General features: G+C 58.0%; 1 protein-coding gene across 1 annotated transcript; it reads right to left on the minus strand.

The window, feature by feature from the left end:
* Positions 1-65: 65 nt before the first annotated feature.
* PLOD1 (procollagen-lysine,2-oxoglutarate 5-dioxygenase 1) lies at positions 66-26,753 on the minus strand. The gene is made up of 19 exons (XM_032393452.1): positions 26,568-26,753; positions 19,081-19,172; positions 17,861-17,994; positions 17,300-17,463; positions 16,152-16,264; positions 14,761-14,824; positions 13,211-13,308; positions 12,201-12,302; positions 11,502-11,633; positions 10,003-10,124; positions 8,859-8,963; positions 8,341-8,466; positions 7,936-8,077; positions 6,977-7,090; positions 6,337-6,402; positions 5,693-5,797; positions 3,785-3,931; positions 2,916-3,041; positions 66-1,428 (listed from the first exon to the last, which is right to left on the minus strand). Exons 1-19 carry the CDS (start codon positions 26,641-26,643, stop codon positions 1,273-1,275), a joined length of 2,184 nt encoding a protein of 727 aa, XP_032249343.1. The 5' UTR covers positions 26,644-26,753; the 3' UTR covers positions 66-1,272.
* Between the last annotated feature and the right edge of the window lie 832 nt (positions 26,754-27,585).

Here is a 27,585-nt window from a genome sequence, read left to right on the forward strand (position 1 = left end):
CGTTGGGCTCTCTGCTCAGCAGGGAGCCTGCTTCTCCCTCTCCTTCCTGCTTGTACGTGCTCTCTCTCTTTCAAATAAATAAGTAGAATCTTAAAAAAAAGGAAATGACAGCCCCTAGCCCAGAGGGCTGGGTGCTGGACATGCACAATGCCCAGCCCACAGCAAGGGATGGATAGATGTTGGCCCTCATGATTAACAAACACCCCAAAGTGTTATCAGTGCTAGACAGTGTGCCGAGGGCATGCTGGGGGCCACCAGGAGCTCTATGTTCTCCAATATTCCTGTTTGCGGGAAGGGTGCTCAGCAAAGGCTTCAGGGAGGAGGGAACACTCGATGCAGATCTTGAGAGAGGATGAAGTGTGCCCCAGCGGCCTGTGCCTGGCTCATGGGTAAGGCTTTCCGGAATCCACAGACGACACAGGGATCACACACGACTGCGTTTGGGAAACACACGTCACCACGTCTGCTGACACAGCCCTTCTGGGCAGCCCTGGGCTCTTAAACGTCTCCCTGCAGACACTCTCCCTGTACACACTCGCCCACCCAAGCATCTCCCACTCCGTAGTTTGAATGACCTTTAATAGAAACTCTCCTGTTTCTGACCATCTGTCCCTCTCTCCGGAGGCATCCAGGACAGGGTGACGCACTGCAGTGTGTGGGCGTCTCAGTCCTTCCCCGCACGCCGAGGACAAAGCTGTGGCATCGATACCTTTCCCGTCTCCCAGGAGATTTTCCGAGTCATTCTCTCCAGGGCACAAGGTTCTGCTCCCACGACAGGAGCCACGGAGGAAGGGGCTTCAGCAGTCCCCAAGGGCAGGGAGAGCGCTGAATCTGATCCAGGTCTCTGTGTTTGCCCCGAGGCCCAAAGCAGAAGTCCTGGGGCTGCAGTTCTGCCTGGGAGGAGCTCCGGGGGTGCCCTGTCGCCCCTAGAGCCTCTCTGGGCAGCTGGCTAAGCACCTGTTCTGCTCAAGGACCCCCCACCCCCACCCCCACGGAAGAAGCAGAGGAAGAGGCCTGGGTTTTTTCAGGAAGCCGGGTGGGAAAAGGACAAGTTGCTACAAAGCAATGAACAGGAACAGTGTCTCCCTGGGCAGGGTCCAGAGCACCATGAAAGCCCCAGCTGAGGAGGTGGGCTCTGCCTCTGGCTCGTGGCCGAGTCTCTCCGATGGGGGCTCCAAGAGCCTGGAGGCTGGGACCCCGAGGCCCCAGAGTGCTGCTGGGCAGTGGTTGTTGGCAAAGAGGAAGAGGTCTGAGGTGGCCTGGCCTGGCCGATTAGGGATCGACGAAGGACACGGCGATGTAGCGGGTGCCCCTGGTGGTGGGGAGCCCCTCATGGTAGTGCGTCAGTCGCCCAGGGTGCATGAGGGTCCAGCCCTTCCGTGGGGCTCGGATGGAACAGTTATAGCGCAGGAACCGACAGCCCCCGCCCTGGAAGACAGGAAGTATCAGTTCTCCAAGGGGAAGCAGGTCCCTTCCCCCCCCACCGCCGGGATTCTTCTAAGCCCCCCCAGGGGCGGGGGAGGGTGCCCCGCGGCCCTCGGCACAGCCCACCTGGGACGCCCGGCCTGGGAGTCAGGCAGCCCTGGGCAAATGCCGGCTACGTGCTTTACCAACTTTGTCACCAACCCAGGCCTCAGTTTTCCCTTCTGGGAAATGGGCATTAACCTCACAGAGTCATGAGAATTCAGTGAGATGAGTAAGAGCTTACGGATGGCTTTCTCAACCTCAGCACTGTGGACATTTGTGGCCAGAAAATTCTTTTTTTTAATTGGGCCAAAAAGACACATGACATAAACTTTACCATCGTAAACACTTTGAAGTGTGCAGTTCGATGGTACTAAGTACATGTGTACTGTTTTTCAGCCATCATTGCCAGGGGCCAGGGAATTCTCCTTTGGTGGGGGGCTATCCTGGGCGCCCAGCCTCTACTCGCTAGCTCTCAGCAGCACCACCACAGTTGTGACAACCAAAAATATCTTCAGATATTGCCGATGTCCCCAGGGGCTGGCGGGGGGGGGGGGGGGGATTGTCCCCTAGGAGAACCCCTGGTACATGGTAAACTCTCCAAAAAAATGAGAGGTGTTTGTATGGGTGTCTTTCACTGTGGCCAGGCCAGGACTGAGTCCCCGAAACACTTAGAAATAGCTTAAGGGGCGCCTGGGTGGCTCAGTCGTTAAGCGTCTGCCTTTGGCTCAGGTTGTGATCCCAGGGTCCTGGGATCGAGCCCCGTATCAGGCTCCCTGCTCCTCAGGAAGCCTGCTTCTCCCTCTCCCACTCCCCCTGCTTGTGTTCCCTCTCTCGCTGTATCTCTCTCTGTCAAAATAAATAAATAAAATCTTCAAAAAAAAAAAAGAAATAGTAGCATGAGTAAAGGAATGAATGAATGGCCCCCCCAGGTGATCACACCCAGAGGCCTTCCGTGGGGCCTTGAGGCTCCCAGAACTGTCCCCTCTCTACCCCCCATCCTCTTGGTTTCCCCAGCTCTCCCGTCCAGCCACAAGCCTGAGCCCCACACCTGGACTGACCCCGTCCCGCCATCCCGAAAGCAGCCCTTACTTCCAAGAATGACGGAAGCCCTGAACTCATCATCACAAACAGCTCTCAGGCCTTGAGTGCTTACTGGGCGTCCACGTAAGCACTCACCTGGATGAGCTCATGGAATTCTCATAGCATTTCTACGAAGGGCGCCCTACATTTTCCCATCTAAGATACGAGGAAACCGAGAGCCTAAGAAACATGTCCGAGGCCACAGAGCTGGCGAGAGTCGGCAGGCAGGCCCCAGGTCCACGCAGTCTGACCCCTGACATCCTGTGCCCCTGCTCCGCAAGCACGGAGGCCTTCCCTTTCTCTCTGGGTCTCTGGCACCGGGCCCCTTGGGCCCCACCGCCTCCTCAACCACCCTGTAAGCTGCTCACCTCGTAATCCACGCCGACCCGGTTCAGGGCGATGTTGATGGTGAAGGTGGAGGCATCATGGTGCGGCATGAGCGAGGGCTGCTCGTCCGGCTTGTAGCGGACAACAAAGGCCAGGTCGAACTGGGCCTGTGTCAAGGGAGCGAGAAAGAGAACCAGGGCCGCTGAAGAGCGGGGGAGGCCGGGGTGCACCGAAGGGGCCCCTCATCCGGTCTCGGGGAATGTTGGCTCTCAGAGGGCAGGGTTCCACGCAGTGCTCCCCAGAGCCCGGCCTAGGGGAGGTTCTCGGTAAAAATGTGCGGAGGGAGGAAAGGACAGAAAGAAGGGAAGGAAAGGGAGAGGAGAGAGGGAGAAGAGGAGGGGAGGGAAGCAGGGCAGAAGGAGTGAACCAAATCCTTACAACCCTTCATGGCAACTAGGCAGGCTGCCAATTGCTTGAGGGCAGGGCCCAGGCAGTGGAAGCAGGGGTCTGGAGAAAAGCTTGCGCACGAGGCAGTGAGGGAGGGAAGGAGGGCAAAAGCCAAAGGGGGCCGTCAACAGGTTCTCAGTGGAGAGCTGAGAGAGGGATGGGTGTGCTGGCTCGTTTGGGGGGTCTGCAAAGGCATTACCGAGGAGGGATTTAAGGACATGGAGGAAGGAGTCAAAGGGGTGCGGTCAGAGGCCAGAGGCAAGGTGGGCTGCCCCTATCTTGGACTCTTTCCAGAGCCCCCCCCCCCACTCCCCCAACCATGGGAGGAGACTGCACACCCACCTGGAGACCAAACGTCCAGGCCCCACCTGCAAGCTGGGGCTGCCCTCTTCCCTTTCCCCCTCTCCCCTCCCGAGCCACTCCAGCCCTGCCCCCACCCCGGTGGCCTCCCAGGGGCGCCCACCCTGGTATAGTAGCCGGGGTAGAGCTTCTCCGTCATGGGGGCGATGTACTCCATCAGGAACTTGTGCCACTCCCGCTCAAAGCTGATCTGGTTCATGTGGATGTCGATGGTCGGCACGTTTTCGTAGCCACCCTGGATGCGGCTGTCCTGGAAATGACCATGACCGAGGGGAGCGTGGTAAGCGGAGTTCGAAGACGGCCGTCTGGGGTGTGGGCTGTCTGACCCCCACCCCCTGGCCAGTGAACGTGATGGGAAAAGGTCAGGGTAGGGGGCCAAGTGAGGGGCCTCTGCAGAGAGAAGTAAGGTGACTAAGTTCGTTGACTTTGGGTTCATCACAAGGGAGGCTGTCCCAGGTGGGCACTTAAACGAGGATCTTGAAGAGAGAGGCTCTCCTGCCAGCTGGAGGAAGCAGGGACGTGAGTTCTGCCCCAGAAGCTCAGAGTAGGACCCCGAGCCTCAGAGGAGACCCCAGTCCTGGCTGACATCTCGACTGCAGCCTCGTGAGACCCTGAGCAGAGGATACGGCTAAACCACACGAGGACTCCCGACCCACAGAAACACGCAGAGGATACGTGGGTGTGGTTTGAAGTCGTGAAGCTTTGTGGGAATTTGTGACACCGTAGAGAAAACCAGTGCAGGGCACCTGGGTGGCTCAGAGGGTTAAGCGTCTGCCTTCGGCTCAGGTCATGATCCCAGGGTCCTGGGATCGAGTCCCGCATCGGGCTCTCTGCTCCTTGGGAGCCTGCTTCTCCCTCTGCCTCTCTCTCTCTCTCTCTGTCTCTCATGAATAAATAAATAAAATCTTTGGGGCGCCTGGGTGGCTCAGTCGTTAAGCGTCTGCCTTCAGCTCAGGTCATGATCCCAGGGTCCTGGGATCGAGCCCTACATCGGGCTCCCTGCTCCGCGGGAAGCCTGCTTCTCCCTCTCCCATTCCCCCTGCTTGTGTTCCCTTTCTCGCTGTGTCTCTCTGTCAAATAAATAAAATCTTAAATAAATAAATAAATAAATAAATAAATAAATAAAATCTTTAAAAAAAAAACAAAAAAAAACAGTGCAGAGGGCCATGGGTTAGGTCGGGCCTAGAGTCCCAGCGCTGACCTGGGCCCTGGAGGACGAGGGCCAGCCAGACCCCAGAAAGCCTGGACTATCCCAGTTACTGGCTTCTGGAGATTATCTCAGCCACCAAAGCCCGTGGATTAGGTCCAGCTGCCAGGTCAAACGTTAGTCAGGCTCTGAGGCACACAGGCCCGTGGGCTCATGTGCCTTTAAAAGTGCTCCCCGAACTTGGGGCGCCTGGGTGGCTCAGTCGGTTGAGTGTCCGACTTGATTTCGGCTCAGGTCATGATCTCAGGGTTGTGGGATCAAACCGTGCGTCAGGCTCCACGCTGAGCATGGAGTGGAGCCTACTTAAGATTCTCTCTCTCTCTCTGCACCCCCTTCCCCTCTCTTAAAAAAAAAAAACAAATGTTCCCTGAACTTTCCAAGATGAATGCAGGTATAGGATTCCTCCTCCGGGGAACGCATAGCCTCTCAGCCCAACATGCCCCCTGCTTCTGCTATCTGGTGAACATGGCACTGATGTTCCTAATTCTGCCTCATCCCACACTTGCTCGTTCCTCCCCCATGACACACCCAATCTCGTAAAGGAAGCTAAATCATTCTAATAACAAACCAGGAACTGGAAATCTAGCAGTTCAAGATTAAGGAGGCTCCCAGTCATCTCATGGTCCCGGCAGCTTGGGGACCCACACTCCATCCCATTTCTCAATCTCCCCCACTCCTAAGTGCCAGAGCACCCATCTGAAGAGTCCCAGAGAGGCTGGCTGGCTTGCCAAGGAAAGAGCCCGGAGGGCAGGCATGGGCGGAGGGGCGGCCTCCCCGCATCCCCAGTCCAGGCACTGTGCCCACCTTGTTATCTCCCAGAGACCACTGGCCGTAGTGCTCCATCTCCTCCACCAGTTCGTCACAGGCCGCCTCCGTGAAGATGGGGAACCAGTAGACGTCTGGGCAAGGCTGGGGAGGGCGGGGACTCAGTCACAGGGGTCCAGAGGGGCCCCGCAGCACCTCCCCCCGCCCCCACAGCCCTCTGCGGCAGCCGTCACGGGCAAGGCCCCTCATGCAGCCCAGGCCCTTCCCCAGGCCCTGGTCTGCGAGTCGCTAAAGGGGGAAGGAAGCAGAGCTCAGTGCTGGCCCTTCTCAGCCAAAGGCTCCCGGTGCCAGGCCAGGACAGGAATGTGCACAGTTTCTCGCTACTGGCCCCTGGTCCCCAGCTGAGACCACATTCGGGGATGTTCTTCCTCTTTCTCGCCTGGGCCTGGGCCGAGGAGAAACCCAAGGTCCCAAGGCCCCTGCAGACTCCAGCTGGGAAGTGACAAAAGGAGGAGGGGCCATCCTACCACCTACTCCCTCGCCCTAGCACTGCCGGGGCCCAGAAAGGTGCCTCCCCGCCTCCCCTGGGGCAGCTAGTTTCCTCCCTCCGTCCTTCATCCCCGACAGCAGGTGCAGGGTGTGTAAATCCAGCACCTTTGTTCCCAGAGGTGCCCAGTCCTTACCATCTCTACCAGCTTCCCTGCCAAGGCCTTGGTGTAGTTCTCATGGATGTACTTCTCCTTCCAGTCCTGGGGGGTAGTGGGGGGGGGACACAGGTGGGGTCCTCAGGCCTGGCCTGGGCCAGCTGGGCTCACCCCTTGCCCAACTCCACAGGACGCTCCAAGAGGGGGTTCCTCCCCCAGTTCCTCCCCCGTGCAATGTGGGTGAATGTGCGCCTGCAGGGGCTGCTGTCTGCGTGTGTACATGCATGCGTGTACACGTGTGTACACGTGTGTGTGTGGACCCACGTCAGCCACAAGCTCACAACGTCTAGGAACATTTCAGCACTTTCTCCTCCTCTGACCTTCACGACACCCTCAGAAGTGAGTGAGGCTGGGATAGTGTACCCATTTTAGAGCTAAGAGAACTGAGGCCCCAAAGACTGAGAGGCCCAACTGATGGTCCACCAACGGAGGCCTGACTCCTGGTCCCTCCTCCTCCACTAGATGGCGCTGCCTCTCAAGAGCCCTCTCCTGCCCAACTGGGTCCCTGGGGTGGAGGAATGCCGGTGGCCTACGGGGCCCCACCCCTTCTCAGGCTGAACCCACAGGTTCACTGGAGTCCCTTCTTCTCCCTCCCCTGCCCATCCAGCCAGGGCCTCACCTCGGGGTTGCTGAACACCTCCCAGAGGTCATTGTGGAGGTGGCTGGTCTGGTAGCTGTCCAGGGAGAGCAGGCGGCCAAAGGTGTGCCGGTTGGTCAGGAACATGAACACATCCTAGGGAGAACAGGCCGGATGGAAGAGACCCCCACCCCCACCCCCACAGTCCCATGCACGGCCCAGGAGAGGCACGGCTGCAGCCTCCTCTGCCCATTAAGTTGGAGGCCAGGGAACCAAGTGCGGGTCACCCCATCTCATCTCCCCAGCACCCAGCCCAGGCCTGACATGGGATACAATCAAGGAGGGCTTCCTGGAGGACCGAATGGCAATGAAAGAACAAATGTGTAAAAGCAAAGGATGGTGTCCGGTCCTGAAGTTTTGGGCATGGGGAAAACGTCATCATGCTGTCACTTTTAAAAAAATAACCACAAAAACATATTGGGTGGGGTGCAGGGGCATGGTAAGGGTGTCTCTCGGGCACGTTAGTCGGAGTATATTTAGGTGGAAAGTTTGGGGGTTTTGGCTCTATTGGAAATGTACATCAAATAGAGGGGTGCAGAAACTGGGTCCATTGGGGCACCTGGGTGGCTCAGTTGTTAAGCATCTGCCTTCGGCTCAGGTCATGGTCCCAGGGTCCTGGGATCGGGTCCCGCATCGGGCTCCCTGCTCCGCGGGAAGCCTGCTTCTCCCTCTACCACTCCCCCCGCTTGTGTTCCTGCTCTCACTGTGTCTCTCTCTCTGTCCAATAAATAAATAAAATCTTTAAAAAAAAAAAAAAAAAAAAAAGAAACTGGGTCCACTAACATGATCCCCATGGACCCCAAGGACCGGCCCTCATGCCTGGTGCCCCAAGTGCCCCCCACCAGGCCCTGGCATCTCAGAAGCTCCGGGGCGTAAGGTGGCAGATAGAGACCACCTTCTCCATCAATAGGGCCTCCTCTGACTGCCCAGCCCAGGCCGACCTGCTGCCGGATATTGGCACAGAAGGCCATGTCGGGGTCCAGCTTGCTGTGGTGGAAGAGGTCTGTCCGCTGCAGCTCGGCCCGCAGGGCACTGCCCTTGATCAGGTAGACGTTCGAGATGTAGGGCACGTTCCAGACGCCCCTAAGGGTGAGAGAAGAGGATGGAGGGGGCCGCAGGCCGGTCACAGGCTGGGGGCCGAGGCCCCAGGGGAGGGGAAGTCACAGGCTGGGAGGGCACAACAGTGCTGATTTGGGCACACGGGCGCAGGATAATTGTCAGGAAGTCCTTCCATGTGTTTGACTGCAGTCTTCCTCGCTTTGGGTCCAGCAGGAATTCGAGGGCTTCAAGGACAGGACTACTGGGGGGAAGACAGAAGCGGGGGTTCCCATCCCGCAGGTACTCACACACGCCGGCCCTGCACAATGTCCACATAGTCCTCGGAGCGGGCGTAGTAGCCATCTGCACTCAGCGCGCCCCAGAAGTTCGACCACAGCCTCCCATGGCGGGTCATCAAGGGGGCGATGACGTTCCTGAGGAAGGGAGCACCTCAGTGGGAGTCCCTCGGCCCACGGGGAGTCTGGGGCAGATCTAACTGGGTGTGGGGAAGGAGAGGATGAGGGCCTTTCAACCCGCAAGCACCCCCTGGGGCAGGGCCTGGAGCGGGGGGCTGGCCCAGCTAGGGTCCCCACCCCCTCCCAACGGGGCAGCCAGGGGCAGAGGGTGGGAGGGCCAGCGCGGCTGGTAGCAGGGAGGAGGGAACATCCTGGACCAAGACGAGGTTGCCAGGCTGGGGCAGGCGCAGGGTAGGAGGGGAGGCCGAGGTGAAGGCGGGCAAGGAAGGCATGGCAGGGTGGGCCCGGAGTAGGAGCCGGGGCTCGGAAGGCCTGCCGGCCGACTGCTGCCGCCCACCCACAAGCCTCACTTGTTCTGCTCGATCAGTAGGCGCAGGGTTTTCGGCTCAGTCAGGGCCACGTCGGCATCCACGCTGAAGTAGTAGGTACAGCTATGGTCCTGCCGGCACAGGTCCCTGCAGGTGGGGGACCTGGGGTCAGCGGGGCTGGGGCTCTGGCGCCATCCTCTCCTCACCCAGGGTCCCGGAGCGCCCTGCAGCTGTGCTCTCCGGGCCTGTCCCCATCCATGACCACAGGGAACCAGCCAAGGGTGTTCAGAGGGGCCAGGCCAGCCCCGGTGCAGGTTGGGACCCAGGCCGTGGACTACTATACTAGGCTCTCAAGGTGAACACCCAGAGCTCACTCAGCAACTGGTGTCAGGTGCCCTGAAAACCCCTGTACTGGGGAGAGCACGGCCCCCTGACAGGTTCCTACACTGCCCGGGGCTAGGGGGTAAACTGGCTCTGCCCTTCCGAAGCGCAGTTTGGTGACCTGGCCTGAAAGCCTTACAAATGTATGCTCTTTTTGTTTATCTGGCCCAGGGCTCAGCAAACTGTGGAGTCCACGGTCCAAATCCAGCCCCCTGCCTGGTATCGCACAGCTCATGAGCTAAAGACTGTCTGCAGTTTTAAATGGTTGGGGGAAAAATTTTTCTTAAAGTGACATAAAAACCATATGAAATTTAAATTTCAGGGTCCATAAATAAAATTCTGTTGGAGCACAGTCACGTCCATCATGCTACACCACAGGGCCGATGCACACGGATTTACTACCTAGTCCTTTACAGAAAAGTTCACCAGCCTTGGATCTGGACTAATTCTTCCACGGTCAACACAGATGACTTGTTTGTTTGTTTGAATAATAAGGGAAAAATCAGAGATGGTCTCTGTCAGCATTTATCTACTTCTGGCCCTCCAGTTCTTCCTCTTTCTCTGATTTCCTTCCTGCACCCAAATGACACTGCTCAGCCCCACCCAGGAGCCCCCAGGTGGGCAGGGTAGAGAGCATTTCCCCATTTGACAGATGGGGACACTGAGGCCCAGACAGGGGCAGGAACTTGCTAGAGAACACACACAGCATCTGGCTCGATGCTCCTGACACACTGGGACCAGCCCCCGCCCCTGCCACGCCCACCACCGTCAGAGAGACACCATGGTGCACTGGCCCCCAACTCACGCGCCCATGTTCCTGGCGTCAGCATTGGCCACCCGAACCTCGGGGCCCACCAGTTTCACGGACTGGTACTCGCTGCCGTGCTCTGCCAGGAACTGCTCCACCTGAGCCTTATGGTGTTGCTCCTAGGGGTGGGGGACGGGAGGGTGAGGATGGGGACACAGGCTCCACCCCCCAGGACTGGAGCACCCTCTGCGACTGCAGGCCACTCCCCTTCGTTCCCCGCACACTGGTGGCCATTGGCTCTCCTACCTCCAGACCTTTGCCCATGCCAGGCCTCCTGCCTGGAGTGCCCTTCCCCAGCCATCCTTGAGCATCCTCCCTGGACCAGGCCAGGCCCACCGGCCTCTTAAGAGCCTCTGTCACTAGGACAGCACCCCCGACCCCACAGGTCCCATATCCAGAGTCATTTATTCTGGTCTGGAGTGTGGCCCAGGGATCTGCTTCGTTGCAAAACGCTCCAGGTGATCCTTGGGCCACACCTGGAAAAACAACAGTCCATACCCGGGCCCCTTGCCTGGAGAAGTGGAAAGAGCGGGAACTCTAGAACCAAACCCAGGATTTAGAGCGAAGCCCCGCTCTGCTACAGTCAGCTGCGTGACCTTGGACCAGCCACCTCCCCTGTCTCAGCTCTGGTGTCCTCCCTTGTAAAATGGGAAGGCGATTGTGCCTCCCTCGTGGGGTCACTGTCAGGAGCCGACAAGATAGACGGAGCACACAGAAGGACCCCAAAGAAGGCCTGTGACAGCTCTCTTCTTCCACACCCAGTCACAGACTCGGAATTCATGGTTGTGCTATTTCATGTCTCCAGGGAAGCCAAGAGCCTCCCAAGGGCCGGGCCCACACCCTTCTCCTGTTTCCATGTGGCACAGCTGAACGAATGTCTGTGGCCCAGGCAGAACCGGGCGTGGGGCCCTGGGCGTGGGGTGCAGACTGTCGGGGCTGAGACGTCTCAGAAAGGGGTGACACTAGATGGGGCAGTTAAGAGGACGTGAAGGAAGACAACAGAGAAAGCCTGGACAACAGGTAGGACTGGAGAGTCTACCTGGCATCCCAATTATGGAAACTGGGATAAGCAAAAGCAGAGCTGAGACTTTATCCAGCTAAGAAGGAGAGGAGAGGGAGGGAGCTGGGAATCCTGAGCCCAGGCCTGCTCCCCACAAAGCAGCAGGCCTCAGGGCTCTCCCCGATTCCCCAGAAGGTATGCAGGGCATGAAAACCCATTTGTCACCGAATCAAATCAGGAGGGCCTGAATGAGGCAGGGACAGCTAGGAGCGCCTATCATGTGCCTCCCCCATGGCAGGCGCCCCTGCATCCCACGTGCCCACTTGTTGAACCCTTGTAGCAAATCCCCGTGGTCGGCACTCTTCTCTCCCGATTTAAGAGAGGAGAAAACTGAAGCACAGAAAAGTTGAGGAATGTACCCAAGGTCGCACCTGTACCCAGCTGGTCCGCCTTTACCCCAGCCACACGGCGACCCCACCAAGGGCCTGCTACTCACGTGGTTGTGAATGAAAAGCCGCATCTGTTTCCGGGGGTAGCGGAGACGAAGAAGCCGCTGGAAGAACAGCGATAGGAACGGCGTGGGCTGTTCGATGAACACGCCGACCAGGACTGTGGGCAGAGCTTCATCCTGCATCGGGAGGGGGGCAGCGTGAGGGGCTGGCAATGTCCAGCCACTGGGCCACTGCTGAGCCCCTAGGGTGGCCTGAGGGACCCAGAGCCGGAGGCAGAGGTGTGCAGACTTAGCAGGAAAGGGGCCTGGGCCAGGCAGCTCCAAGCAGTCTGTGCAGGCAGGCAGAAGCAGGGACTGGCGCGGAAGCAGAAGGAAGCAGGAGGAGGAGGTCCCAGCTGGGCAGAGTGAGCCTAGACTTGGAGCCAGGACCAGCTGATGGCCTGCTGTCAGAGAGCCTGGCTGGCATGGGTTTGAAGTGAGCTATAAATGAGGAGTAAGGTCCGTGAGAAGAGAGGGGGCTGTAGGAGAGGACTCAGGCTGAAGGAACCAGAACTTTGGCATGGCTGGGGGTGGGGTGTGAGCTGGAGCAATGTGTAATCTGAGAAGGCTTCCAGGAAGAGGTGCCTGGGTGAAGAGGAAGTTGGAACCCCAGACAGGAAGGTGATCCCTTTACCTCCCACCAAAGACAATAGTCTCTTCCTCCCCATCCAAGGAGACCGAGCCCCTCACACCCGGCAGCCGTACCCCAATGCCCCTGAGGCTACGCAGGCCCTCGTCACACACAGCGCAGCCCGTCTCAAAGGTCCAGAAGCGCGGGATGTAGTTGCCCAGGTAGTTCAGCTGCAGCTGTAGGGAAACGTGCGGTCTGAGACGTGGGGTCTGAGATGTGGGGTCCGGGCCAGGCCCACCCATCTGTAACCACTGAGTCACATCTCCATCGGCCCCTGGGGTACCCACACCCCAGCCCTCTAACGGGGCAGGAATGTGACTTTATTTGGGGCAGGTTTTGGAGAGAATGTTCTGTCCCCCTGGAGATCACCAAAGCTGCTCTGAGGGCAGAGGGAGGCCTTGGCATTCTGCCGTACCTTCACCTCTGGATCTGCCAGGAGCTTGTAAAATGCAGCTTGCTGCCCAGCCCCCCACCCCAGAGAGTCCCACTGAGCAGCTCTGGAGCGGGGTGAGGAAATCTGCTTTCACACTCGCCCTGTTCTCTCCTGGCCACGTGACTCCGACACGGTACGGGGTGGGGTGCGGGGGGCAGGGCGCGGAGGGGGTCGAGGACCACACTTGAAGCAGTGTGCTGTGAGCCAGGGCTGGTTCCCCAGGGCCCATGAGGTCTGGCCTGCACCCCAGCTCCTTCTGAGCCCTGGGAGCACAGGAACCAGTCTGTCCGTCTCAAGACTGACTCTGCCTTATATCCCAGTGCAAACACTCAGTAAATGTTTGTTGCACAAAGAAACAAGTCTGCCCTGGGATGACGGGGTACGGATGACTCAGGTGGCCCAGCTGAGGCCCTGATGGGGACAGTGACCTCCTCTGTGTCCTGTGGCTGAGCAGGGATGAACATCACTGACCACCACAGCAAGGAGACAAGGCGCCACACTGAACTCAGACGCGAGGACAGAGGCAGCAAGGTGGAAACGGGGCCCAGGGGGCCCTGACCCCAAGGAGAAGCTGTGGGGTCATGGTGAGAGCAGACTCAGGCGTCTGGCCCCTCTCTCGCTCTTTCCCCGTGGGCTGGGGCCTCTCCCTACCTTGGTAGGCCCATTGCCATGAATCAGGACCGGGAGAGTGTCGTAGGCAAGGTTCCTCGCTCTCACGTGGCCCATCTCAAACTTGAGCACGACCTCATCTGGGGGTCAGAAAGCAAAGACACATCCAGCGTCAGGCCCAGAGGCCAAGCTCAAATCCTAGCTCCCACCCAGGGCATGTTCCAGGCTACTAACACCACCTCTTTGAGCCTCGAGTTTCCTCGTCTATGAAATGGGGGTAAGAGTGGGAGGAGTCCGTGTTGGGCAAGCACTTAGCACCATGCCCAGCACACGGAATCCACAGCAACCCCTAGTATTTACTGTGATAACTTCTTGAAGCCAGAAGCAGGGAAGGGGACAAAGCAAAGACCTGAAACATCCCAGCCCCAGCCCCAGCTCCAGCTCCAGCTCCAGCTCAGAAAAGCCCTGGGACAGAGCCTGGGGATAGCCGCTCTGACAGGCATGCAGAGCAGTACTGAGAATACGCCAGCCCAAGGGGAAGTCCTGGGCAGGGTGGGGGACAGATCCTGTCCTGGTGGAGAGAGTTCCTCCCGCAGGACCCTAACCCTCTTGCTCTGACCCCATTAGACAGCAAGAGGAAACTGCCTGTCCAACAGTTATAAATGCAGAGGGGCCTTTCATCAGAGGCCTGGAAGGCACTGGGGAGGGAGGCCCTCTGTGTGGGTGGTCATGCGAGGGGGCCCTCCACGCAAGTTCCTGGCTTCCCCAAAAGTGTTCTGGACCAGGCTTCTTAATGTAGGTCCATGCACTCCCAGAAGCCACAGACAAAAGGGTGTGGATGCTTCTGCACCTTCCCAAGAAAGGAGTCATAGTGTTCATTAGATTCTCAAAAAAAAAAGATTCCATTTACCCCATAAAATCACCAATCAGCTATTGGGTCTAACTACTCCTTTCCAAAGATGGGAAAATGAGGTCTAAGAGGGTGTGTGTGTGTGTGTGTGTGTGTGTGTGTGTGTGTGTAACTACTCCTTTCCAAAGACGGGAAAATGAGGTCTAAGAGGGGGTGTGTGTGTGTGTGTGTGTGTGTGTGAGAGAGAGAGAGAGAGAGAGAGAGAGAAAGAGAGAGAAAGGAAAACTTGTCCGAGGTCACCCAGGAAGACAAAGGAATGTCATCACCAGCCATGGATTTGGGGCCAGCCCCAGGGTGTTTCTAGTTTTAAGGACCAGGCAGCCTCTCTGCTTCCCAAGCCATCCATTGCCCTCCTGTCAGCTCAGTCCCCATGCGAGCCCAGGAAGTCTTCACCTGGGAGGTGGGAGGGCAGGGAAGGAGGGGAGCAGGCTCACCTGTAAGAACCAGGGCTGCAGGGCAGGGGACAGGTACCCGTGGTGTGCATCGCCCAGCTGCTCCCAGGCTGAGAGGCTGCCTCCTACCCTGGTGTCCCGCAGGCTCTTAGACTGACCTCTTGGCCCTCCTTTCTCCCCCCAGAGAAACACAGCTCTGCCCCAGGACATCCAGGCGGCCGCTGGGGACCTCAGATGGGGCCAGGCCACCTCCCAGCACAGTGGCCAGAGAGCCCATGGGGGCTGCTTACCCAGAGCTCCATCCAGGTTCTGGAAGATACGGCAGCGGTGGTCCAGGGTGATGTTGATCTGCTCCTGCAGGAAAGGGGACACCAGGATGTAGCAGGGACAGGCTCTGGCAGGGGATGGGGCCCCATCACGCTCAGTGTGGGGAGCCTGTCCTCCCACTTCTGCCATCTCCTCGCCCCACACCCACTCTGCCCTGTCACACTGGGGCAGCTGGTAGCCCTAGGATCTGCTGGTCCAGGGACTTTCAGAATTGGAAGGCATCTAAGGGAAACAGCTGGTTCAAGCACAACCACCATGATGACAACAAATGCTTATTTTTTGCTTTACTGTCAATCACAAAGTACTACCAATACATTAATTAATTTAATCCACACAACATCCTTATGTGAAAGTACCACCAGCACTACATTTTACAGATTTAAAAAATAAGGCACAGTGAGGTTGGTTAACTCGGCTAAGGTCACACAGCTAATAACTGCCTAAGCTGGCATTTGAACCCCAGGAGCCTGGCCCTGAGGTTCCCTGTTCATGCGCAATGTTGCCTCTTCAAGATTCAACTGTGTCTCATGGAGCCCTAAGCCAGGCCAAGGAAGACAAGTGGAACCCTAGGCTTGGCCCTCATCCCATAGAGAGCAGCTCCACTTTTATGTTTGGGACCACGAGCTTCTGCAAGTGATGTCACTGGAGGCAAAGGGGAAGGAGGAGGAAGGACTGAGTTTAGAGATCAAGTTCACATTTCGACTGCACAAGTCCAACCGCTTTGTTTCATTATTTCGTGGATGACAAAAACCGAGGCCCAGAAAGGAGAAGGGACTCACCCTAGGTCACACAGCACAGCATGGATAGAGGTTGGGGAGATAAGCAGGGCAAAATCCAGGAATCCTGACCCTCCAAGGACTCCCTGAGTTTCCTGCCTGCCCAGAGGACACTGGCTGGTTTGGGGCGACACGGGTCCAGACCTGCCATCTTCAGTCCCCTCGATGACCTCTCCTGAAGATAGGCTCGGAGGTCGGGGCTTAAGTCCGGCCAAGACCTCGTCAGCCCCCCAGGAGCCTCCCAGGCAGGGTGGGGCAGGGGCAACTCAGCCTGTCGGCTCCTTTCAACACCATCACTACAGACGTGACGTCATAAACTCCTGTCTCCCCGACCCGAGGGTCCGTGAGGGTGGAGACCCCAACTGTCTCGTTCACTGCCACATCCCAACCCTGCACCTGACAGCATCTCACACACAGGCGCCCAATGAGTAGCTGCTGAATACCTCGGTGAATCGGTGAATGGATACATGGGGGTATCAATGCCCGACCCAGGGGGTCAGGCCTCAGGGGCGCTGCTCCCACTGCGACATCAAGATCCGGCATTAAGGTGCCCCACCCCGCCCCCCGCTGGCCCTTACCCTCTTCTCTGGGTCCAAGAAGATCTGGGTATAAAAGAGCTGGTCGCTGTCACTGTCCTGGCCTTCCCACTTGGCCACAAGTTTGTTGAGGTTGGGGGCATAACCGATGAAGCCTGCAGGTTGGTGGGGGACACACAAAGACAGACACTTAGCTTCCGGCCTCCGAGTCAGGAGCCTCGTCCCAGCATCCACTTTCATTCACCTCCCGCTCCTTCACCTTCTCTTAGAAGTCCTCCTGGATTGAGCGGAGGTAGTGTCCGTAAGCTGAAAGTGCCTTGCTAGCTAATGCCACTTGGTGACAAGTTCCCACTGAGCTCACAGAGAAAGATCACGGTGCCCACTAACCTGCCCCAGCTCAGGTGGTGAGCGCCACAAAGGTGGTGAACGAATGGATCAGACCAGGAGTCCCTGGAGAGCATAGCTGGTGGGCCAGAGGCCAGGAGCCCCCTTTCTATAGTTATCTGGGAAACTTGGCCCAGAGAAGGGCAGAGGCTGGGCCACGGTCACTCAGTGCATGGGGGCTCAGAGGAAAAAGCCCACACGGCACCTTGGCCACAGTGCAGATGGGTAAGGAGAGAAGAGAAAGGGGAGAAGGGGCCAGCCAGGGAAAGGGAGAACACTGTCAGCCCTGGGCCAGGACCAGGCCATCTAGACGGTGCTAACTCTCTCGGCCAATGGGGAAACGTGGCTGCTGGGGGGCGGACCCTCTTCTGTGGCTGGACAGGGGAATCCGGAATAAAATACAGATTTTAGTCTCCATGCAATAAGAAGCCATTGAGTGATGTGTGTGGATTTGTGCCTGGCTGCTGGATGGAGAATGGCCTGGCAGGGGTGAGAGTAGAGGTTGGCAGAGCAGGCAGGAGACCACTACAAACGGCCAGGAGCCCAGTGAGGCAGTGGCAGTCGGGGTGGACTCGAGGGTGGAGTCGAGAGGTCTTTCAAAGTGGGGCGCGGCGTGACCGGCCCACGGACTGAGGGGTGGGGGGGCCGAGGGAGGACATTCAGGGGTGACTCCGGTTTTCCCCTGCGCAGATGGGTGGCTGTTCACGAGATGAGGCCGAATGCAGGGGGGACATCCTGATGGCAGCAGATGGACCCCTCTGGAGCCCGCCCAGCCCCGCCATGCTCTCTGCACCCAGACTCCTCACCTCCAGAGCCCAGGAACCTCTTGCCGTCGGACACGGCCGGGTACTTGGTCTCCAGCCTGCGGTCCGGGTAGATGAGCTCCTCGGCCGAGAAGACCACCTGACTCCTGGCCTGTCGGAACTTCTTCAGGAGCTCTCGAGGCCCCGATGCAAATACCACGTCGTAGCTGTGGCCGGACCCGGGGGAATCGGGAGCAGGGCAGAGGTGAGCAGGGGCTCACGAGGGCACCTCCTCCCGTGCCACCCCTGGGAAACGGATCTGCCCTGTTGTCTCCGGCCTGGCCTGCAGTGTTTCCACCCCACCCTGGGCAGACAGATGGTCCCCACCCCAGTGCCCTCCTCATGCTCGAAGCATGGCTCACCCGACCTGGGCAGGCCTCCTTGCCCACCTCCTCACCACCAATGGGAATGGTCTTTTCTGGGCTCACAGACCCCCCCAAAAAACTATAGACAACCTTAGCTGGAGTGATCCCCCCTCCTCCCCCTTATTCTGCAAGGGCCTCATTCTAGAATATTCCATCTCTCTGCTGAGGGGCCCTGCCCAGGAGGCCCCCAGCTACCTACCTGTCTGTGAAGAGAATGACCAGGTTCTCCTTGTCCGCGTGCTTCTCCAGAGCTTTCTTCAGCAGCCGGACCTTCAGCCCTCCACCAGCCGACGACCCCTTCTCCCCACTCCAGTCCTCTCCCAGGCCCAGTGCCTGCAGAGAAAGGCCCCTTAACATGGGCTTTTGGCAAAGAACTATCTCGCCAGCCAAAATTCCACCCCCACCTGGACAGTGCCCATCTCTGCCTCTGTCTGTCCAGCACCTATGGGGAAACCCTTCTACAATGTACGTGAAGCTGATTGGCCTGGGGGAGGGGGGTCAGGTCATGTGACCACACCCGACCAATCAGTGTGTTCCATCCTTCCGGGAACCATGGGTTTGAGCACGTGACCTAAGCATGGCCTATCAGAGTCTTCCCTGGGACTCTTCAGTTCAAACTAAGGAAAGGCTGTCTAGTTCTGCTGAGGTTGAGAAGCTGGGGCATGTGGGTCTGTGGCTGGTGGTCATCTTGCCGCCATGCAGAGAGAGCCTGTCTGCAAATGAAGACCAACGGGACCTAGAGATGGAAAGACGAAGCCCTTATCGTGGAGCTTGAACCCCTAGATCCAACTATGCCTGAAGCAACCCTCTGCTTCAACCCGCATTCATGTGAACGAATCCATTTTCTTTCTGGCTTAATGCCACTAGACTGTAAGCTGTGTAGGCAGTGCCATGGTCTTCCTTGTCCACCATTTTATTCCCAGCGCCTACCACTGTGCCTGACAGGAGGAGGCACTCGGCACACTCGGGTAAATGGAGGAATGTCTCCCTGCAGGGCTAAGCCCCACACACCGCACACAGGACACCAAGCAGACTGGGCATTGGCCTGGGTTTCCTTAGAGCGGTGTTTACACACGTGCGATCTCTAGACTATGGCCATCCCAAAATCACCTGGGGGGACTGGTGCAAATGCTGGTTCCCAGGCCCTGCCTTCTAAACCAGCCACACACACTCACCCTAGCATGAGCACGGCCACATAATCCTCCTGTCTCACTTCCCCCACTCTCCCATCTCCAGCACCTCCCAGACTTTGATTACGTTCTCCCCCTCTTGCTTTTCCTAACTCATCCTCATCTTTTGGGCTTCCAGAAGCTTTCCCTGTGGCCCTCATCAGTTTGGGAAGGGCAAAAACCCAGCTCCTGGACTCTCCCGCCACCCCTTGGCTGTCCTGCCCCCCTCCCCCCCCGGGGAGCCCCTTACCTGGATCTTGTAGTTGAAGAACTGGCCCGAACGCTTGAAGCGCCGGAAACCCTCAGTCTCCCTCGTGGCCACCGTGAGGACTAACAGGTTGTCTGTGGACAGAGAAGGGTGTGGTGAACTGCACTGGAGGAGGAGGGGCGACAGGCAGGAGCAGGTCATTGTTCCCAGATGTGTCAAATCCCAGCAAGATGTGTCCTCGTGTCCACCCATTATAGACAAGGGCCCAAGGCCCAGGCAGGAAGGACGTGCCAAAGGTCAGAACCCAGGTCTCCCGATTCTCCTCCAGGGTCCCATCCACCTGGGAACAGACTGGCATGACAGGAGGTGTCCAGAGCAGAGCTGTCTGCACGTTGCACTGTGGGGCTGGGTCTCTCTGGATTTAGGGGGCTCTGGCCTTGCACAGGGGTGGAGGCAAGGATTCGCCCTGAATGCCGAACACCAGGAGGACCTCTCTGGCCAATGCTGGACAGGGGCCCAGGGATGGCCAGCGCTCTCCGTACCTCCGCCCAGGGCACACACTGCTCATCTATCCCAACGGTCTTTCTTGCTGAGCCTCACTCGGCCACCATGGGAGAACCTATGAGTGGATCCTGAGTGGAAACCGACTTGAAATCCTTAGCTTTTGGGGCACCTGGGGGGCTCAGTCAGTTAGGGTCTGCCTCTGGCTCACGTCATGATCCCAGGGTCCTGGGATCGAGCCCCATGTCAGGTTCCCTGCTTCTCCCTCTCCTTCTGCCTGCCACTCCCACTGCTCGTGCTCTCCCTCTCAAATAAATAAATAAAATCTTGAAAAAAAGAAAAAAGAGACAGAAGAAAGAAAAGAAATAAATCCTTAGCTTTGACCAGAGCAGCTGTACTACCTTTTTAACAAGAGACCTCTCTCAGACTCTGTAGTGTGGCTTCACCTCTGCAATAGAACCTGCTGGAAACAACTCCCCAGACAGCATCTCCGGGAGCCCTGGGACAGTCCCTTCCAGATCACAATTTGAAGCTGTGTTATCTGAGAAGTAAAGGCTCTGTAGCTGGACTGCCTGGTCAGAATCCTAGCTTTGCTTCTTACCAGTTCTGTGACCTTGGACAAGTCCATGACTTTTCTGGGCTCCAGTTTCCCCTTTGTAAAATAGGGACAATAATAGTACAGTAGGGGCGTCTGGCTGGCTCGGTCGTCAGTAGAGCACACGACTCTTGGTCTTAGGGTTATGAGTTTGAGCCCCGTAGTCCCCCCTTTATCCATGGGAGATGCATTCCAAGACCCCCAGTGGATGCCTGAAACCACAGAGTACCAGATCCTATATATATTATTTTTTTTCCTATAGGTACACACCTATGATGCAGTTTAATTATAAATCAGGCACAATAAGAGATTAGCCATATAAAATAGGACAATAATAACAATATACTGTAATAAACATTGTATCAATGGGGCCTCTCAAAATACCTTACTGCACTGAACTCCCCCTTCTTGTGATGGTGTGAGATATAAAAACCCTATATGACAAGGGGCACCTCGGTGGCTCAGTCCATTAAGTGTCTGCCTTCGCTCAGGTCATAATCTCAGGGTCCTGGGATCAAGCCCGGCATTTGGCTCCCTGCTCAGTGGGGAGTCTGCTTCTCCCTCTCCCTCTGCCCCCTCCCCTTCTCCCCCCCAGCTTGTACGAGCACTCTCTCTCAAAAAAAACAAAAACAAAAAACAAAAAAACCCCACACACGCTACAGGACAAGAGGAAATAAGATGAAGATGTAGCATTGTGACGTAGGCTAGTACTGACATGTCCTCAGAAGGAGGATCATCTGCTTCCGGACCGTGGTTGCCCGTGGGTAACTGAGACCACTGTACCTACTTCAAGAACGGATCAGTGAGAGGCTAACACCTTGCCCTGGCATTCAAGGCCCTCCCTGACTGGCCCAGTGACATACTCATTCCCTCCACTGAGAGGGCCCTCCCCCAGCCAGGCGTCTCACCTTACTGGGCTCTTCCCCTTCTGCCCCAGCTCCCCCTCTCTCTACCCTTTCCCTAATCTTCCTCCAGGTCCCAGGGCCAGTGACAGTGACACCCCTTTCCTGCCACCACCTCTATGAAGCCTTCTCAGATTTCTCCTGACCTCTCTCCTGCCCTTAGAGGCAGGACCCCCCCCCCCCCCACACACACACCCATTTGCAGCGCTCATGACTGTTTTCACTGGGGTCCAGGACATAATGCTTTTCTGGGTGAACAGACCCACCCAACACAGGCAAGTAAGGCCTTCCCTTACACCCCCACTCTGTGAAAGCAAGAGGGGCCCGGGCTGAAAGAACAAAGGGGTCCTGCTGGGCAGAGCTAGGCAGGCTGCAGGCCCCAGAGCAGGGGGCAGCCCAGCAGGTTTTGGCAGGAATTCATTGGAAGTGGGCCCAAAGACCTGGGGTGGATTCACTAGGCAGGTGTGGAGAGGGGAGGCCTTACCACCTGACCCTGGGGACCAGGAAAGTGGGGTGTTGCTCACACTTGAGGAAAGGCTCCCCCACTTCTTGCCAGGATGGTTAAGTCTCCCCCCCCAAGTGAGGAGAGGCGAGTCGCCAGCTCTGAGGCCCTCCTGTCCTTGGCAGGGGCTGCTGGGGACAGGAAGTGTCACGTTTCATGGATGGAAAAAGCCAGCATGTGTGTCTGTGTAAGGTGCTGGATCAGGGCTCCTGAAGTCAGGATGCAGGGGGAGGGCAAAGGGGATGGAGTGGGCATCTTGAGGCTCCTTTTCCGAGTTCCCTCTACCAAATCACGGTACAAGATGGCTAACCTTTACCGAACACCTTCGACAAACCGTACTTGGTTCTAAGCCCTTTACTGGTGCTAACGCCCCACTCTACAGTTAGAAACCAAGGCTCGGAAATGGTAACTTGCCCAAGGGAGCCAGGAAGTGGTAGCACCAGGAGGTGGACACAGAAGCCTGGACCCAGAATCCCTTCTCTTAACCTGTGCATGTGATGCCCAGGCCTGGGACAGTGACCAGCTCTCTGTGTCTCCATCTGAAGAAACCCTCGCTGAGGTGGAGGAGAGGGCCCCAGGCCATGCTGGACCCTCCCCAGCAACTCAGCCTGCCTCTTCTCTATTTTCCTTGGTGCCGCCAGGCGCTCCACCAGGGCCTTCACAAATCTAGTGCCTGCTTCCCTGGCCAAGGACTCGAAAAGATCACCCAGTCCAGAGGTCCCAAACCTGCCTGCTATCAGCATCACAAGGGACACTGTGAACTCCAGACTCCTGGGCCCCGGGACCAGAGGTTCGAGATGGGCCCAGAAGTCTGGATTTTTCCTACATCTCCCGGGTAATTTCTGAGGCCAGCCACATTCGGAACCTCTGATCCAGCCCATCCCCTGGTCCTGACTCTGGGCTCCAATGAGGGGCCTGGGGGTGGTTCACAGCAAGAGAACTCCAGGCAGGCCCCTCCCCCAAGGGACCCCGGCATCACCTCTCAACACTGCCCACCCCCACGAAAGCTGTCTCACTGAACCCAGCCTTTGCCCCATTCCCTTGTCCTGCCTGCACAACTCACTCCTCCTCCTAAAGAGGCCTTGGTCCTCCATGAAGCCCTGTCATCCCCTCCCCTTATCTGGTGCGCCATCGGCGTGCCCAACAGGTGATGCACCAGTACAAACCTGCCCCTTCTCCCTTTGCTGGGCCAGGCTCACATCTTCATCTCCTTGGCCTCCCTCCCCCTCCCCGTGGCTGGGACTGAGTGTGACTCAGGATGTCAGGTGCGCACTGTCATTGGCTGAGCCCTTACCAGATGCCACCTACTACACGAAGTGTGTCACGTTCGCTATCACACTTAACGATCAACATCCCATGTGGCGGGTGATATTTCTATCCCCCCTTGTGCAGGTGAGGAAGCTGAGGCACAGAGAGGCTAAATACCCTGCCGAAGGTCACAGAAGCTTGAAGTGAGAAGCGAGTGAGCTGGAATTCCAAATGCCCGTGTTCTCAACCTCATCGTTTCCCCGCCCAACATTCTGGAATACTGCGGACCGAATCCAGCATGTCCAGCCGCCCTCGATCAGGCATCCCCAACGTGGCCGGACACTCAGCTCCAGTCCCACGGCGGGCAGCCAGAGCGTGTGCAGGGCATGCCACACAGCGACACCGTGGAGGATTCGGTTCCAAGCACCAGGGCCCGGCCCGGCCCCCCTGCTTTGTGGCTGGTCCGGCAGACCCGCCTGGGGCTAAAGCCAGGGTCCGCGTGAGGCCTGACACCTAAGGGCTCCTGGCCTGCTTCCCCAGAAAGACAAGCTGTGCTCCAGGATCAGCAGAGGTGAGAGGGAGGGAGCAGGGCGGAATGGCAGACAGACTGCTGGGTGAGTAACTTAGCCTCTCTGGGCCTGTCTCCTCATCTGTAAAATGGGGTCCTAGTAACCCTAGTACCTTCCTCCAGAGACTTTCGTGAGGACTGAACGTGCTAGTCTTGAAGTGCTTAGCGCAGGTCCTGGCTGTAGGGGCCACACGGGTTCTTGTCTTAGGGAACCTCCCCGGAGAGAAGGCCAGCTGCTGCCCTAGGGGTCCCAGATACAGAAAAGCTGTCTTCCTTCCCAAGAGCAAGAATGATGGGGAGAGGCTGAGCCCGGGGGCCTGGGGGGGTAGGAAGACACCTCTCTGGGGTCTGAAGACGAGGCTGAGAACTCAGGCCTGGGGCGCTGTGCTGCAGCTGATGCCCCCCCCCCCCCCCCCAAGCAGGGCCAGCCCACACGAGGCCGTGGACACCATCAGGAAGCCCCCCAGTCTGCTCTCTGGGGAGTGGGAATGAATGAAGCTCCTCCCCCATCCTCCGGGCTCACCGAGCCCCAGGCTTGAACGGAAGCCATAAACAGGGTGTGGCAGAATGGCAGATGTGGATTCCCAGCGCCCAGGAGCAAGTGTGACTCTCCTGGGTTTCAGTCCCCTGAGGGGTCCGCAGACACTCCCCCCCCCCCCCCCCCCCAACACACACACACACACACACACACACACACACATCCAGCTGGGCCTGCCTGACTCCTGGGACCTTTCCATTCCCTGCGTGGAACAGCACGACCCACAACCCCCGCCCGCGCCCTGTTGACCTCCTGGAGTCTCAGAACGGCAGCCACCAGGCTCCAGCTGGTCCTTCCCTCTCCATGGCCAAACCAAGGCCCGCAGGGACAGGCGGGAGCCCAGGCAGAGGACAGTGATCAGCTAGAAGCCTCTACAAAAGGGAGAAAGGACCAGGGGGCATCTGGACTCTCCTGCTTCCAACTCTAGGAAAATTTTCTTGTTTGGATATTGCTTTGTTGACAGCCTTTTTCTGTCCCCCACATTGGTGTGGGGACCCCCCCCAGCATAAGGCAATGTCCCCTTTCTCAAGCACAGGGCATTCTGGGAAAGAAGGGTTGTATCTCCCCCATAATATTGGGCATCTACTGGGGAGAGGAGCTCTGTGTCCTCCCCTAAAATTGGGAGCTCCCTAAAGCGAAAACTCCATCTTTCTCTCCATGTGCCAAATCCATGTGCGCTCGGGTACAGGGGCGGGCAAGCTGCCAGGAGGCCTCTCTGGCGGCTGCTGGAGTGTCTCCCCCTCCTGACACCAGTCAGTGGGCCTGCAGGACAAACCACCCTCCCACAGTGTCCTAGCCAGCAGGCTGAGGGTCCCCCCATCAGCTGGGTCTGCGGAAGTTGAGCAGGCTCCTCCAGACAGGATCTCCAGGCAACAGCGCCCCCCCCCCCCCCCCCCCCCGCCCCCCAGACAGGGGTCACGAGGAGTTCCAGTCAACGACTCCACCTCCAACCACCTACAGCAACTGGAGAACAGGTATTTAACCTTTTGGGGCCTCAGTCTTGCTATCTGCAAAATGGGGCTAATGATTCCTTACTTATCAAAAGGGCCTGAATGGAGTAAGGGAAGCGAAGGGCCTCAACTTGAGAGTGGCTTGATATTAGCTCCATGTCTGGCCACCCGATACTTCTTGTCCATCAATCTACTATCTACTTACTATCTGCCAGGTGCTCTACCTGGATCGTCGACACACTGGATCCTGCACCCTTAGTGGGGGCTACCTTCTGTCTACTCTGTCCCCTCCCATCACCTGCTGCTGGGGTCAGGGCACCTGAAGCCCTGTCACTGATTTGGTCCCTCTGACTCATCTCTGGGGGCTTTGCTGTGGGCAGCGGGAGTTTCCTCTCCTGGAATGGTCTGGGGGTGTACGGAAGCCACATCAGCAGAAGCAGGGCAACGAGAGGCCCAGGAAACAAAGGCTATTACAGGGCTCGTGGCTCCCGACCAGTGAGTAGACCCAGGCCACAGGCCTTTTGAACACACCACCAGCCCAGCCCTGTGCTCAGCACCTGCCTCACTGGATTTTTTTTGACCTGTTTCACTACCCTGAGGGGATACTCCAGGAAAGCAGGCTGTGCTGGGTCCAAGAAAGAAAAAGCCTATATAGGCCAGGCATTGAGCTGAACCCTCTCCAGTGGGCCTCATCCCATGGAATCCTGGCAAGAGCACTAGGACTCCACTACCATGGCCTCCAGTTTGCAGGCTAGAACACCAAGCTTCACAGAAATTAGTCACCACGGGCTTTACCCCTGGGAGATGTGTGGCCTTGGGCACAACCTGGCACAAAGGAAGTACTCAGAAATGGCAGTTCCCACCCTCTGCCCCGGTGAGGGTCTGCTACACTACCAACCTGCCCCCTCCAGCTCCTCTCAGAGGCTCAGCAGGCAACCCTGGAGGTGGCCGAGGGAGGGGTGGGGAGAACAGGAGCACCCACTCAGAATGGTGGGGCACACTCTGAAATCCAATCTGCCTTGAGGTTGGAGAAGGAACATGATGAGATGCAGAGTCCAGCAGATCCTGAACCAAACAACCCGTTGTTCCAGGACTGGACAATGCTAGGCAGTCAGCGCACCTGTCTGAGCCAGCTTCCTGCTGTGCTACCTGGAGCGAGTAGGACCCACCAGCCAGCAGGGGCAGCGCAGACCACAGAGGCCCCCGACAAAAGTGTACATGGCTCTGCCGTGGGGGCCCCCCATGCCACTCCCCACCCCCATGGCTGGGGATGCCCAGTGGCTCCCACGGAACCAGACACACCTGTGTGTCACTCCTGGTTCCAAGGCCCACCCGCTGTGCAATCCTGGGCAAGTGAATCGATTCTGGAGCCTTAGTTTGCCCAGCGGGCAAAGGGGGATAAAAGCAGAGCACACTTCGGAGGGTTGAGATCATGCTTCACTGCTGCCTGGCCCATAGTAAGTGCTCCATAAACAGGAGCTGCTGTTATTACTATTATGGGAGCTATTACGATTTGACCCTCTCCGTGCCCCTCCCCTCCCGGCTGCACCCACGCGGGAACCGCAGCCCCAACAGGGGAAGTGATTCGTCCAAGTCGCCAGCGAGTCAGTGGCCAAGTGACCGGAACCCGGATCCCCTCGGAAGCCCAGGCCTCCCGTGCAGACCAGCTGCCCCCAGACCAGCCCCCCCACCCCCCGCCCCCCGGGCCCCGGCCCGCGCCCTCACCCTCCGGCTTGGCCTCGCCCTTCGCTTCGGCCAGGAGCAGCCAGCCCAGCGGGGCCAGGAGCAGCAGCGGCCGCATGGCAGGGGTCTGGGGACGTCCGGCCGGCCCGGCGGCGCTCGCAGCCTGGAAACTTCGCGACGGGGCCGGCGGTCCGGCTGCCACGCACGGGGCCCGCCCCGGGGGCGGTGTCGTACCGCCCTCTGCTCCCTCCCCGCCGCCGCCACCGCCCGCCCCGGGGGAAGGGTTTTCCCGCAGACTCGCCCGAACCCGGGCCTCTCCGAGCTGGGGCGGCTCCCGGGTCCTTCCGCCGGCCGGTCCTCCTCCCGCCCTTCTCCCCGGGCTTCTCCACCGCTAGACACGGTGGGTGGGAGTGGGGGGCGGGGGGGGGGGTTGTTCAGGGAGTTCAGAGGCATCCATCTCCCTGGCGAGATCCTCCGGGCTGCTGGAAATGCAGAAAGTGCATCACCATCTACCAAAAAAGGAAATCACTTCATCCGCCTTTTTGTCCCTGGGTGGCAAACAGAACCTCTGAGCCAAGGAAGGTCTTGCTCTTGAGGTCGCCCTGTTAAGTAAGTGAATGAATGAAAGAAAGAAAGCAAGGAAGGAAGGAAGGGTAGTGGCTTTTCACCAAGGTGGGTCTTCAAAGCCCAACAAACAGCTCAAGGGTTTCTTAGAACAAGGGCTCCTAAAGCAGAAGTCAGCTAGGGGCATCCAACTCTGGGAAAAGAAAAGCATCCTCCCTTCCTTGGAAGAGGCCCTCCGACAGATCTGGGAGCCTCCTTCCAGCAGATTCGGCTCCAGAGGCATGGGTGGTGGGTGCAACTCTGGGTGGGCAGGGGCTCCCTTCCCCCAACCCCTGGGGGGCAAAGGGTGGAGGGAGAGGTCGTGTCATAAGAGTTAATGAACAGTGCAGAATAATAGGCCATGCCTAGGTGCTGGGGAAAAGAGAAATCAGACTGTTTCAGCAAGGGAAATCCTCTACCAATTTGCTGAGTGGAAAACAAAGACATACACTATGAC

The sequence above is a fragment of the Phoca vitulina genome, unplaced genomic scaffold (genome assembly GCF_004348235.1).
Source record: "Phoca vitulina isolate PV1807 unplaced genomic scaffold, GSC_HSeal_1.0 scaffold2, whole genome shotgun sequence".
Lineage (NCBI taxonomy): Eukaryota > Metazoa > Chordata > Mammalia > Carnivora > Phocidae > Phoca > Phoca vitulina.